The sequence below is a fragment of the Aptenodytes patagonicus genome, chromosome 2, assembly GCF_965638725.1.
Source record: "Aptenodytes patagonicus chromosome 2, bAptPat1.pri.cur, whole genome shotgun sequence".
In the NCBI taxonomy this organism is placed as follows: domain Eukaryota; kingdom Metazoa; phylum Chordata; class Aves; order Sphenisciformes; family Spheniscidae; genus Aptenodytes; species Aptenodytes patagonicus.
Genome location: NC_134950.1, coordinates 12,023,891 through 12,034,553, shown reverse-complemented (window position 1 = coordinate 12,034,553; position 10,663 = coordinate 12,023,891). Strand labels below are relative to the sequence as shown.

At 36.8% G+C, this 10,663-nt stretch overlaps 1 protein-coding gene across 3 annotated transcripts in view; it reads right to left on the bottom strand.

Annotated features, from left to right (window-relative positions):
• The window catches only part of WASHC5 (WASH complex subunit 5), a 29,324-nt gene continuing 18,661 nt past the window's right edge, over nucleotides 1-10,663 (bottom strand). For all 3 annotated transcript variants that reach the window (XM_076329108.1, XM_076329105.1, XM_076329107.1), the window contains exons 15-29: nucleotides 10,446-10,556; nucleotides 10,188-10,328; nucleotides 8,649-8,729; nucleotides 7,885-7,986; nucleotides 7,040-7,219; nucleotides 6,202-6,326; nucleotides 5,635-5,797; nucleotides 4,784-4,886; nucleotides 4,597-4,676; nucleotides 3,460-3,563; nucleotides 2,864-2,993; nucleotides 2,649-2,745; nucleotides 2,090-2,243; nucleotides 1,721-1,808; nucleotides 1-429 (exon numbers count right to left, since the gene is read on the bottom strand). In XM_076329108.1, the coding sequence (XP_076185223.1) occupies nucleotides 373-429; nucleotides 1,721-1,808; nucleotides 2,090-2,243; nucleotides 2,649-2,745; nucleotides 2,864-2,993; nucleotides 3,460-3,563; nucleotides 4,597-4,676; nucleotides 4,784-4,886; nucleotides 5,635-5,797; nucleotides 6,202-6,326; nucleotides 7,040-7,219; nucleotides 7,885-7,986; nucleotides 8,649-8,729; nucleotides 10,188-10,328; nucleotides 10,446-10,556 (1,716 nt within the window). In that variant the 3' untranslated portion in view covers nucleotides 1-372. The remainder of the gene's footprint in view (nucleotides 430-1,720; nucleotides 1,809-2,089; nucleotides 2,244-2,648; nucleotides 2,746-2,863; nucleotides 2,994-3,459; nucleotides 3,564-4,596; nucleotides 4,677-4,783; nucleotides 4,887-5,634; nucleotides 5,798-6,201; nucleotides 6,327-7,039; nucleotides 7,220-7,884; nucleotides 7,987-8,648; nucleotides 8,730-10,187; nucleotides 10,329-10,445; nucleotides 10,557-10,663) is intronic.

Below are 10,663 nucleotides of genomic sequence, written 5' to 3'. Positions count from 1 at the left end.
TCCTGGCAAACTATCCAACACCTTTATTTCCAATTTCATTGTTCATCTGTGATACAAAAGTCAAACTTCCACAAATAGTTCTTCAGAACAAAAAACTAAATGATTTACACATAAACAATTACATACAGCATTTATAATGTGCAGTACAAAATGTACACTGTTTGGATGAGATACGAATTGCGTATCATGCCAAGATTTAAACAAGTGTTAATTATATAGACTAGTGCTGATGGTTACATTTCATAGAGACAGTTGTAGGCACTGCCTTAAAGCACAGAAAAGACACAGTTCTGAAAAGCTGTACTCGTCTCATCCTCAGTCCCCAACTCCCCGTTTCAGGTTTGGGGGAAAGACTTGGTCCTTTCTCCATACTCATAGAACAGTTCTGAATTCATCAAAAATGAAGCTAGGCACATGTGCTTCAACAACCTAAAGTAAACAGGCAGGCACAGTTAGGTATTTTCTTCATTATTCATTTGTATGCTCTATCCATCCATTAACAAGCATGCCTAATCTATGAATCGAGCACACAACACTGTTGACCTGAACCACCCTGTCTTTAGGATGTGTTCCTGGATGTGTTCTTGCTTGGTGCACAGAGAAAGGAAGGAACACCATCTCAGGCAGGTAAGACAAGCCCTGGGCGTGAGGAATTGCGGCACCATAGGTACGGTGTAAGACTGGAGGAACACTGACACCCTCTCTGCCGTTTCTCCACATAGCACCAGGCTGAAGTGGAGGCTGGCACAGGTACCAGATACATCAGCTGCAAGACTGACACGGGGACTTTCTACTACATTGCACTGCAGGCTGGGAAGAAGAGAGAAACTGGAAGAATCTCTCTCTTTTAGTTGCGAGTATTAGCTGGGAAATGGCTTATTCAAGAATCATTGAGGCACAGCCCATAGCAAATAGGATAATGACTTATTTTTAATACCATGTATAAATAATATATCATCTTCAAATGCAGTTAAGTTGCATTTAATCCCAAAATAAAGTCTCTCCACAGGCCCAGACTTTCAGAACTTCCCTTGCATGTGAAATAAAGAAGCTGCCTGGGAAGCCATGCTTTGGCAGGAAGGGAAGGGAAGGAAATCAAGGATTGGAGATGGTGTTTCACCAAAATTTAGACTTGCTAATTAGCTTTTTGCCCTGCATTTAGAATATTGCTAATTTTATTATTAATTCTGCAACATCTCAGAACTTCTATTTTATTTCTTTCCTTCCCAAAAGCCCCCCAGCAATGTACACATTCTGTGAAGATTAAATGGAACAGGCTCTTCTTAAATCTGCACAAAGTTGAAATCCTTTCTGTATTTTGTATCCCCTCTGTATTTTCTAGAAAATAGTTTTTCCATAAGGATACTACATATAGGGCTAGCATAGGAATAGTTACACAAAGTATGCAAGCAACGCAATTCGTAGTTTGTACAGGGTAAAAGAATTCATTATGACCCATTCCTATCAGGTAACAGATTTTCCATCTGTATTTCTTTCTGGCAATCTTTTACAGAACATCTGAAAAGGGTCAATACTGCTTTTTGGACAAGGTTAACGAGTCCATTATTTTGGATATTTGTTTACAGATGATGCCATGTTCCAGAGTAGATACGTGTGATCAAACTGCTAGTACGTAACCACTGCATAAACCAAGATTTAGCTCATCTGAACAGGGCTCCTGCTCAGTGCTATGTACGGGAGACATGGAATTCCTTCTTACCTTTCTTGGTAGCTTTGTGTAGCGAATGTAATCTTCCAGGAACATGAGGGCACCCACTACATCAGCAGGCATTTCTGGTATCTTCTGGCTAAAATTAAACCACCATGAAGATCATGCTCCTACTAGCCAATCAGTTATTTAGATAAAATTACATGAAAATGCCAGCCTTCAAATAACACCGTTTCCACTAGGTACCATGTGATTCCATTAAAAAAAGAAATAGTATTTTAATCTTATATTTAGTCAAATATATTGTTATTATTATGTCAAATATACTCTGCTAGAAAAACATACTGAAAAAGCAGTGATAATATGACTGAAGCCCTTTTCACAGAGGTGATACTTAGGGAAAAAGTAAAACATGGATACCTTGTGCACTGTTCCATCGTTGAACGAATAAACTGACCAATCAGAGCCAGAAATTGTTCTGTGTATCTTGAGTGAAACTGTTTCAACAGGGTAAGGAGTCCCAGAACTAAAGGAAGCCAGTCAATTTGATCAGCTGGCCGCTTGCACACCACTCCTGCACAGAAAAAAAACCCCAAAACAACACGTTTATAAACCAGAACATATTATTTATAGCAGAGGCAAACTGCGATAATATACTCTCATGAGTTGTTTTGCTGTGCCTCCCCTTCTGCTTGCCCACACATAAAAATTAAAAACTAATGTAACAACTGCATTTCTTCCATAGCAAATGGCTTAAAGATATTAACTAAGAGATAGGATGGAATGAGAAAGTCAGGAGTTTGGATTCTGTTTCCTACTCTATTGTATTTGGCTTCAATATTATAACAAGCCTGCCTGGACACGATGGACTGAAGTCAGAAATCGAGTATTTTCTATGCAGATAATTTTACTATCTTCTCTACAGATAATTTCACATAGGTTTTCATTAGATTTAGACAAGCAACAACTTATACAATACCTAAATTTCTGTTGTACTGAAGTTTCGGAAACTGGGAAATGAGAAACAGGAAGTTGACAGTGGGAAAATATGGCAGACGTTTTGTTGTTATGTAGATCTGAGGAGGGGAAAAAAAAAGAGGAACACAGTTCTTCCACATATTAATTTTTTTCTCAGTTAATAATCAATAAAATAGAAAAAGCAAACTGTACCAAGCACCGGAATGTAAGCCTGACCTTATTTAATGGATTGTGAATGCCAGCTGCTTCCAGATAAGCTGTGATTTCATACAAAAGAGTGTTGTCTTCTTTAGGGTAAGGCAGTGATGGGTTCTGATAATGTGCTTCAATGTCAGCCAGTATTGCTCTAAAAGGAAAATAAGTTGATTATCTTAAATACTTATTTAAATTATCCCTAAATAAACCTTACACGATGCCACATGTCATATTAATTTAAAAACTTCAAAGACACAAAACCTGTAAATGGTTAAAAGCAAGAGTAAACCACCTTTTTTGGAATATCTTTTTACAAACATCATATTTGTTTCAAAATCAGCACCACACATTGTCACTGTTTTTACTTCTCATCCAAATATGACCTCAAATCCAGGTATGACCAAACGCAATTAGAAGCTGCGTTGTCCACTAGCATGTTCATACAAATTACTTGCCAAGTTATTTACTTTTAATGTTTTTGTTGGGTTCAAATTCAAATATTCATCAACAAAAACCTGAATACAATCAGATTCCATACTTTGCCGTAATTTAGGCTGAGCTGCTAATAATTACATCACAGTGATACATGCAGCTCTTCAGTACATTTTGCTTCTTACTTATTGAGATTTTCCAAAGCAGCAGCCAAATGCTTGGAGTCAAACCTGCAGGAATAATTTAATTCATTGGTAATCTGTCGTCTTAAAATCTGCATCTGACCAACCTGTTGAAACAAACAAACAAAAAAAGGGTGGGGTGTTATACTGAATGCAACCAAGGAAGAGTAAAGTCAAACTACAGAAAAACTTAATGAGTAACAATTTACCATTAAATAGATTACACAAAGTCCTCACTACACCTAACAGCCTCTGCAGGGCTGCCCAAAGCAGGGACATACATACTGGTTGGAGCTACTTCCTCATTTTGGTAACAGAGCACTGATTCAGACTGCCTGCAGCTGGATCTGACAGACCCCAGCTGTGCAGTGCAGTCAAAGGAGAGGAGTATTCACAGCGCTCAAGATTTACACACAGTTCATGGTGGCAAATACAGGCAGTGTGAAAAGGGCACTACAAAGGTAACAGGTATAAACCCCCAGTCACTTGCTTTTTTTGCACTGGTCAATGAAAATGCTTGTACTCTTTTCCCCACCTCTCCCTAGACCTTAGGGTCAGCAATGGCAGGGATAAAAACCAACAGAGAGGCTTGTTGTAGTCAACCTTCCCCTTCCTTCCCTGACCTTTCTTCTTCTCTTCAGTAACATAAACATTCACAGCACTCTGAAAAACACGGGTCGCAAAATATCATTACAAAGACAAGGTAAAGAGATAGGTTAATGGGATAGCTTGTTTAAATTTTCGGCACGGTAGACTGCCTTCCGCGTGAACAAGGCAAGTTCAGGAAATGCTACTGCTCCAATTTTAGCCTTAGGTACATTACGTTCACAAGGCACTGTGGGGAGTCTCAGAGCTCCTGTTACTAGGCACTAAACTCAGTCTTTCCCAGATCAGATCTCTAGTGCCAGACTCCATTTTTGGCAAACTATTACACATGAATCTCAGCGCTAAGCACTTCGTACAGTGTGAGCTGTCTATACAAATGAAGCCCATGAGCTCTTGCAAATCCAGGCCTGCTTCACTTGTGAAGCTACAGAATTCCACGTCAACAAAATACAACATTGTAAAATAAGCAAATTAAAGTATATAACCAAAGAGCCTAGACTGAATTCTGCATATCACTAAGTCATGTAAACCTACCTTCATTATGGAGTCTAAATATGCTGTCCAGATCTTCTGAGTTTTTGCAATTGCTGCAGAATAAACCTTGTTTGAATTTGCTGAGAAGAGAAGGGTGAGGCATTAAAAAAAGAACAAGTAAGAAGAGAAATAAATACAAGCGTACAAAGACAATGGCTTTCTTCCATCTTAACCAGTAAGCACTTACCCATAATTCCTTTGAGAGGACTGACAGCATTCATAAGTGCTTTTAAGGTATCCTGTACTGTCCTGTCACGCAATATATTTTTCTGAAACATACTGAGGAAATTCTAAATAAAAGAAAGAAGTAAGTAAGTAAGTAAAATCCTCACACGTATGCTGTGCTTAATCTTGGTGGTACCAGAGCCACATTTTTTAAAGGCAGGGAAAGAATATTTCCACAGATGAAGAGTTGAGGAAATCTGTAGTTAGACTTTGTGCTTTTCTGAGTTATGCTAATCAGTTTTAGGACAATTAGCAGATCCCCCTCATCAATATGCAATACCTACTGTAGACAACTATTAATTCAGTTTTTGAGGAAGAACTGTCTTCATCAATACTTATTTTCCTTAAAATCTTTAACCAGGCTAGGACTGGATTCTTCTCAGAAAAAAAAAAAACTTGGTTTCACATAGAGGTATTAGGGAAAAAGTCATTACATAGAATTGACACCTTATTTATATCACGGTAGACCCAAACAATCTAATTCTTTGTTGATATCTAGACAGAAAAATAGAAGTTGACCTGAGATCAACTTTTAAGTATACACCAAGTGTACACCTTCAAAAGGCATTCCTTGCAAACCACCGTCTAATGTAACACATAACCTGGTGTTACACAGCAACATTTATTCAAGAGTATCAACTTTCACGATTATATCTGTAACTGAAATTCTTACCTTTGGGTTTGAACACACATTTTTCAAATGCTTTTAATTTCAATTTATCATTTCAAAAATTAACAGACTTTTTTATTTCACTAGAAGTCATTAAACAATAAAAGCATCGTGACCTTGAGAAACCGAAGTTCAAAAATTACCTGCAGTTCCTTTACAATCATGAAACACAGCAGCCTGTCTAAACCATTAAGACCAAAGGTACCTAAAGTATCTTGGATCTCTGAGAAGAGACGACTATTGGTTACTTCCTGATGAGTTTTGATATCATACCAGGTGTTCATTTGGTCAATGTAACACGTGATTCTGAGGAAAAATTAAACAAACAACTACTTCAGAATAAGCTGCAGACAGTTCCTGTGATAATCTGAGTAATGAGCTATCTTATTCAGGCAGAGATTAGAAAGACTCTCTAAGTATCTCAGGTGATGTTTACTTACTCCTCTCTCTGTAAGGGTTCTGTCACCCTTCCCTGATTTCTCTCTCCTCTATTTGTGTAACGCAGTTTTCCTTCTTAGACAAAAATCACAACTTTTCTAGACTAATATTTAAAATGTACAAGACGGATTGGGTAAATTTGGTTTTAGATAAAGACAGTGATATGACAGCTAAGGAAAAACGATTTGTTGTATATTTTGTTTGTATATGGTGGAATTGGAGCAATCCAATGCATGGTGCTATAATACAAGCTCGTGACACACAGTACTTACTTCGGGTCTGTGATCCTCAGGATTTCTCTACAAAGCCGACCAATAAATGTTACAGATTCATCCACAGGTGTGAATTTTGGTATAGGAATATGAGTAGACTGGTATATGCTCTGCCAGTCTTGAATCTGAAAAATAAGTTTTACAGTAATTTGCAGCGTTACTATTGCATGTTTCTAATTTGCTTAGAAATTTTATTCCTTTTGTTTAACTTAAAAGTAGTACACTGTAAAACAATATTGTAAATTACACACAGCAGAACACTATAAAAATAAAGCAAAGAGAAAGATGAGTGTTATGACAAAGAGCAAGCAGAAGATAAGCATGGAGGTTGAGAGAACTACTTACACTCCTGGTGAGAATTCCATCTGCTCCTTTCAGCAGTAACACTAGCCACCATTTTGTTAGCTAAATTTAAGATCTATTCACTCCACCACTTGTGAAATATCACAACAAAAAGAGCTGGTAACTACTGCAGTCTTTCTAAGCCTGCATTCTCACGGCTAACAATAGACACAGAGAGGACTACTGTGATTCAGTAGTTACTTTCCGTTTTCTTTGAGAAAGAGAGGAAGGATATTGTTCACTGGCAAGAGATATTAAAATATTCTGTTTGGGGTACTTTGTTTTTCTTATGTACAACTAATGCAGTGGGGATGCTGAAATCATTCAGAAAAAGCTGGGGGCAGATGTTTTACACAGTAGTTAGCACATTTAGTTGAAGTTACAACAGTATGGACTGTGCACAATGGGGTACATATGCTCCTTCAGTCACAAGCTTTAACATCCAAATATAAAGACATCTATCAACTTTTTACTCATTCTTGTTTTTGACCAGCACCTTTGTTCTTAAGAAGTTATTGCACTCCTGTTCCACATTGTAGTTAATAATACGAGACACTTCCTCTTGCCAAATTTTTAAACCATATATGTTGACATAATCCTGGATATATTCAAATGATCGATGGAACCCATCCATTGTAGCTGCCATTTCTTTCAGTTTGGGCATCAGTTCACTTGGCTACAGACGAAAGCAAAAAAAAAAAAAAAAAAAAAAAAAAGATAAAACCAAAACTGTGAACAGGTAGAATACAAAGAAAATGTAAAAGGCTTCTAAATGCCTTTACACAGCAACCTCTAGAGGATTTCACTATGCTCCAGCCAGAACTGAAAAAACACTGAGAAATTTATCAAAGGTTGTTTGATACCTGAAGTAATTCTTCTTACTAGATATTTTTTCCTCCTGCTTTTAATGTTTATTTTAGGCTTCAGTGGTACTATTGATTGATGTGGGAGACTCAAGAATCTGGACAGGATCAAAATAAGGAGTCACACTCCTTATTCTGTCATTGCCTTTCTATGTTTACCTGGCTTATACATATCATGTGTTGTCATCAGTCATCACAGACAAAGACAGAACTGTGAACTCAGAATTGGCAGGACACTTGGCAATAGAATAAAAATATGTTTTTGAATTCTATGTACTCTTCACAGTTTATAAACTCATTTTAACATCAAATAAGGCATTCCAAATAATCTTTAAGAAATTAAAAAAGTGTACTTCTTTACAAAAAGGAAATCTGCACAGAAAAGTATGCATTATTTTCTAGAAGGTAGTATAATAAAAGAGGTCCCAGCAAATCCAAGATACATAAAAATATAAAATCAAATCAAGCTGTTACACACCTTGGCTCTAGGATTAAAGATGAGTCCCCTGTGAAGAGCTAGGGCTACCCGTTTTACCAGCTCCTTCCTTATTCCATCCTCTAGTAATTGTTTTGGGTCCACCTAAGTAGAAGAAACATTTTTTTCTTAAAGTCAGAAAGGTATAAAAAAATATAAAGGATTTCGTTTGTACCAAGACAGATATTAAATACTTATGACAAATTGGAAAGCACTGCTAACAGATGCACTTTCCCACTTGTGCTTGTCCAAAGAATAAATATTGAAATACTTCTACTAGATAATAAACAAACCTTTGAATGGCAAAGGTTTGTAGTTCCCATATTCAACCTCTGTTAATGATCCATTGAGAATGTCGTACACATCTAAGAAGCCAGTGTGTATTAAGAAGTGTATATTTCTTCAAAAATACTTGCTCCTGGTCCTGAAAGAGGTATCTTAATGTAGGAAGAGCACTCTTTGCCAATGGAAGAAACAGCTCTTCAGAAAAGCTTGCAGTCATTTTTCCAGTAGGGAAAAAAAAAGAGTGTCAATTAAGGTTGATGAATCTATTTACAATGAGGACTGTGGGTTCTTAACAACCTTAAATAATATAGTTCTTATCTGAATGCCAAGTTAGGTGTCGCTGTTTGAAAATTTGTATGCAAACTTGTTTTTTCTTGTCTTTTTATCTTTCCTCAAGGTCTTGCTTAATGTGCTGAAATATCTGTGGTAAAGTGCTACTTGCTACTGAATGACTTTTTCCTACTGGAATGATGGAACATTACCTTGATGATACCAACTAAAGTAGTTTTCATCATGAGGATACCTTCAGTAAAGATTGAAATCGCATGGGTTAGCTTGGCAACCTTTAATAGAAAGAGAAAATACAATTTATTGAAGTGATTCAATAGATTCAAATAATTACTCTAAAAAGATATACATCTTTCACAGTGGTAGCTTCCTATTTTAGATTAAAGTAATTTGTGCTGACATACTTTCAATTTTATATCTTGTTCTACATTTACTTATAGTACAATAATGATCTTCCTTTTAATTAGATCAATATAGGTATGTTACCAGTGGGAAAGAACAGGTAACTCAAAGGCTTTACAGAGATTACGGGAGGAAAGACCTAGCTGGCTATATCATGTGCGTACAAAACATCATGGACAAAACTCTAAGTTGGTCCCTTTGAGCAGGCTAGGGACACAGCTTGAAGTAGTTATTCCATAATAAAGCCAGCAATGAGTCCACTTCAATATTTCCACTGATTTAATACAGTAGCACATTCACTTAGTTTTAAATTATTAGGTGAGCATCCTTAAGCTCAGAATTCAGGCAAGCCAGTCTTTTGCCTTTAAGACATTTACAACATAGAATAGAGACAACATAGTTCAGACTTACAATTCTACAGAAATCAAAAGTGAAAAGCTTTTGTGTGAGATGATTCATTTCCCCTCTACCTTCTCAAAATAAAAGAAATATTATTGAATACTGTCTCCTCCTCCATCCCTGCCCCCCCCCAAATAAACTGTCTTTAAAAAGTTTAAGGGGGGAGTCTAAACCTAGTGTTTAGGTCTGAACGTCAGCTTAATCCGAGACCACAGCCTGTTTGTATAAAACTCCTAACAAGTGAGCACTTTGGCAAAAACTGATGGAAAAAGCTGGCATCTTAACTGATAATTGGAGAGCTAAAAGATACTCTTTGAGGGGAAGTTACTGGTCTACTCAGGTTTTTGCTCCTCATCTTCCTCTATTAAAACTAAAACCAAATAATTTTAACGTTTGCTCACTCTTCCAGATTGATAACAGTGCAGAAAAAAAACCTACAAAAAGCCAATGAGCAATAGCAGCTTTAGCTGATCAAATCAACGTGCCTCCATCCTGTCTTCACATTTGAGGGCAGCAAAAAGCTCAACCCTGTTGGCTTATTCAGTCTTCAATCTTCTTCTCCTGGAACAAGTGTTCCAAATGTGGAGAGCTTCATTTCAGACTTGGGTTTTTAGTTTCTCCGCCCCCCCGGCCCTACCTAAATAAATCAAAAAATCTTTACTCTCATTTATAAACCTATTTAGTTTTCCTCCCCTTTTCTACAAGATCAAAAGTTTAAACTTTTACAAACAGAAGAGCAAAAGTTACTCATCTATCCTCAGGAAACCTAAGGTATACTCATGATAACACTAGTCAATTTTAATTCTTACTCAGTCAACAAATCCAACTTCATTGTTGAAGTACAACTCTATGGAGCTGTACCTTTTTAAACTTAGGTTGAAGTCAGCCACCTATAAGATATGCTTTTTCAGCATTCCCTATTTTAACTGTACCTCGTATCGTGGTCCAAGCTGAGCATAATCTCGTAGCTTGTCCTTATCAAGGCGAGTAGGCACTTCAACAATATCATGAGTCTGAAGCTTTATAATTTTGAGAAGAGATGTAAACATGCTTTCTGGAATTATCTGTAGAACCTTTGTAAATGAAAGAAGAAACAAACATAGTCAGTATATTCTCATTAAAAATAATAAATCTTCAGTTAAGGAGAAGTAATTAGAGAACAAGACAATTACGTCTCTTCAAATGCCTACCTTTCTAACATAGGAAACCAATTCACCAGAATAATACTGAGATACACTGAGAAGATCGGGACTGTTTGCTTGATTGATGCGGAGAAGTGGCAAGTCAAGAGCAGAAGCAAGCTAGAAATAAAGTCAACATTTTAACTTCACAGGTCTGTTTTTCTAATATAAATTGCATGTTTGAACTCTCTTGCTCAGGCTCTTAACGTACTACAACTCACAGCACT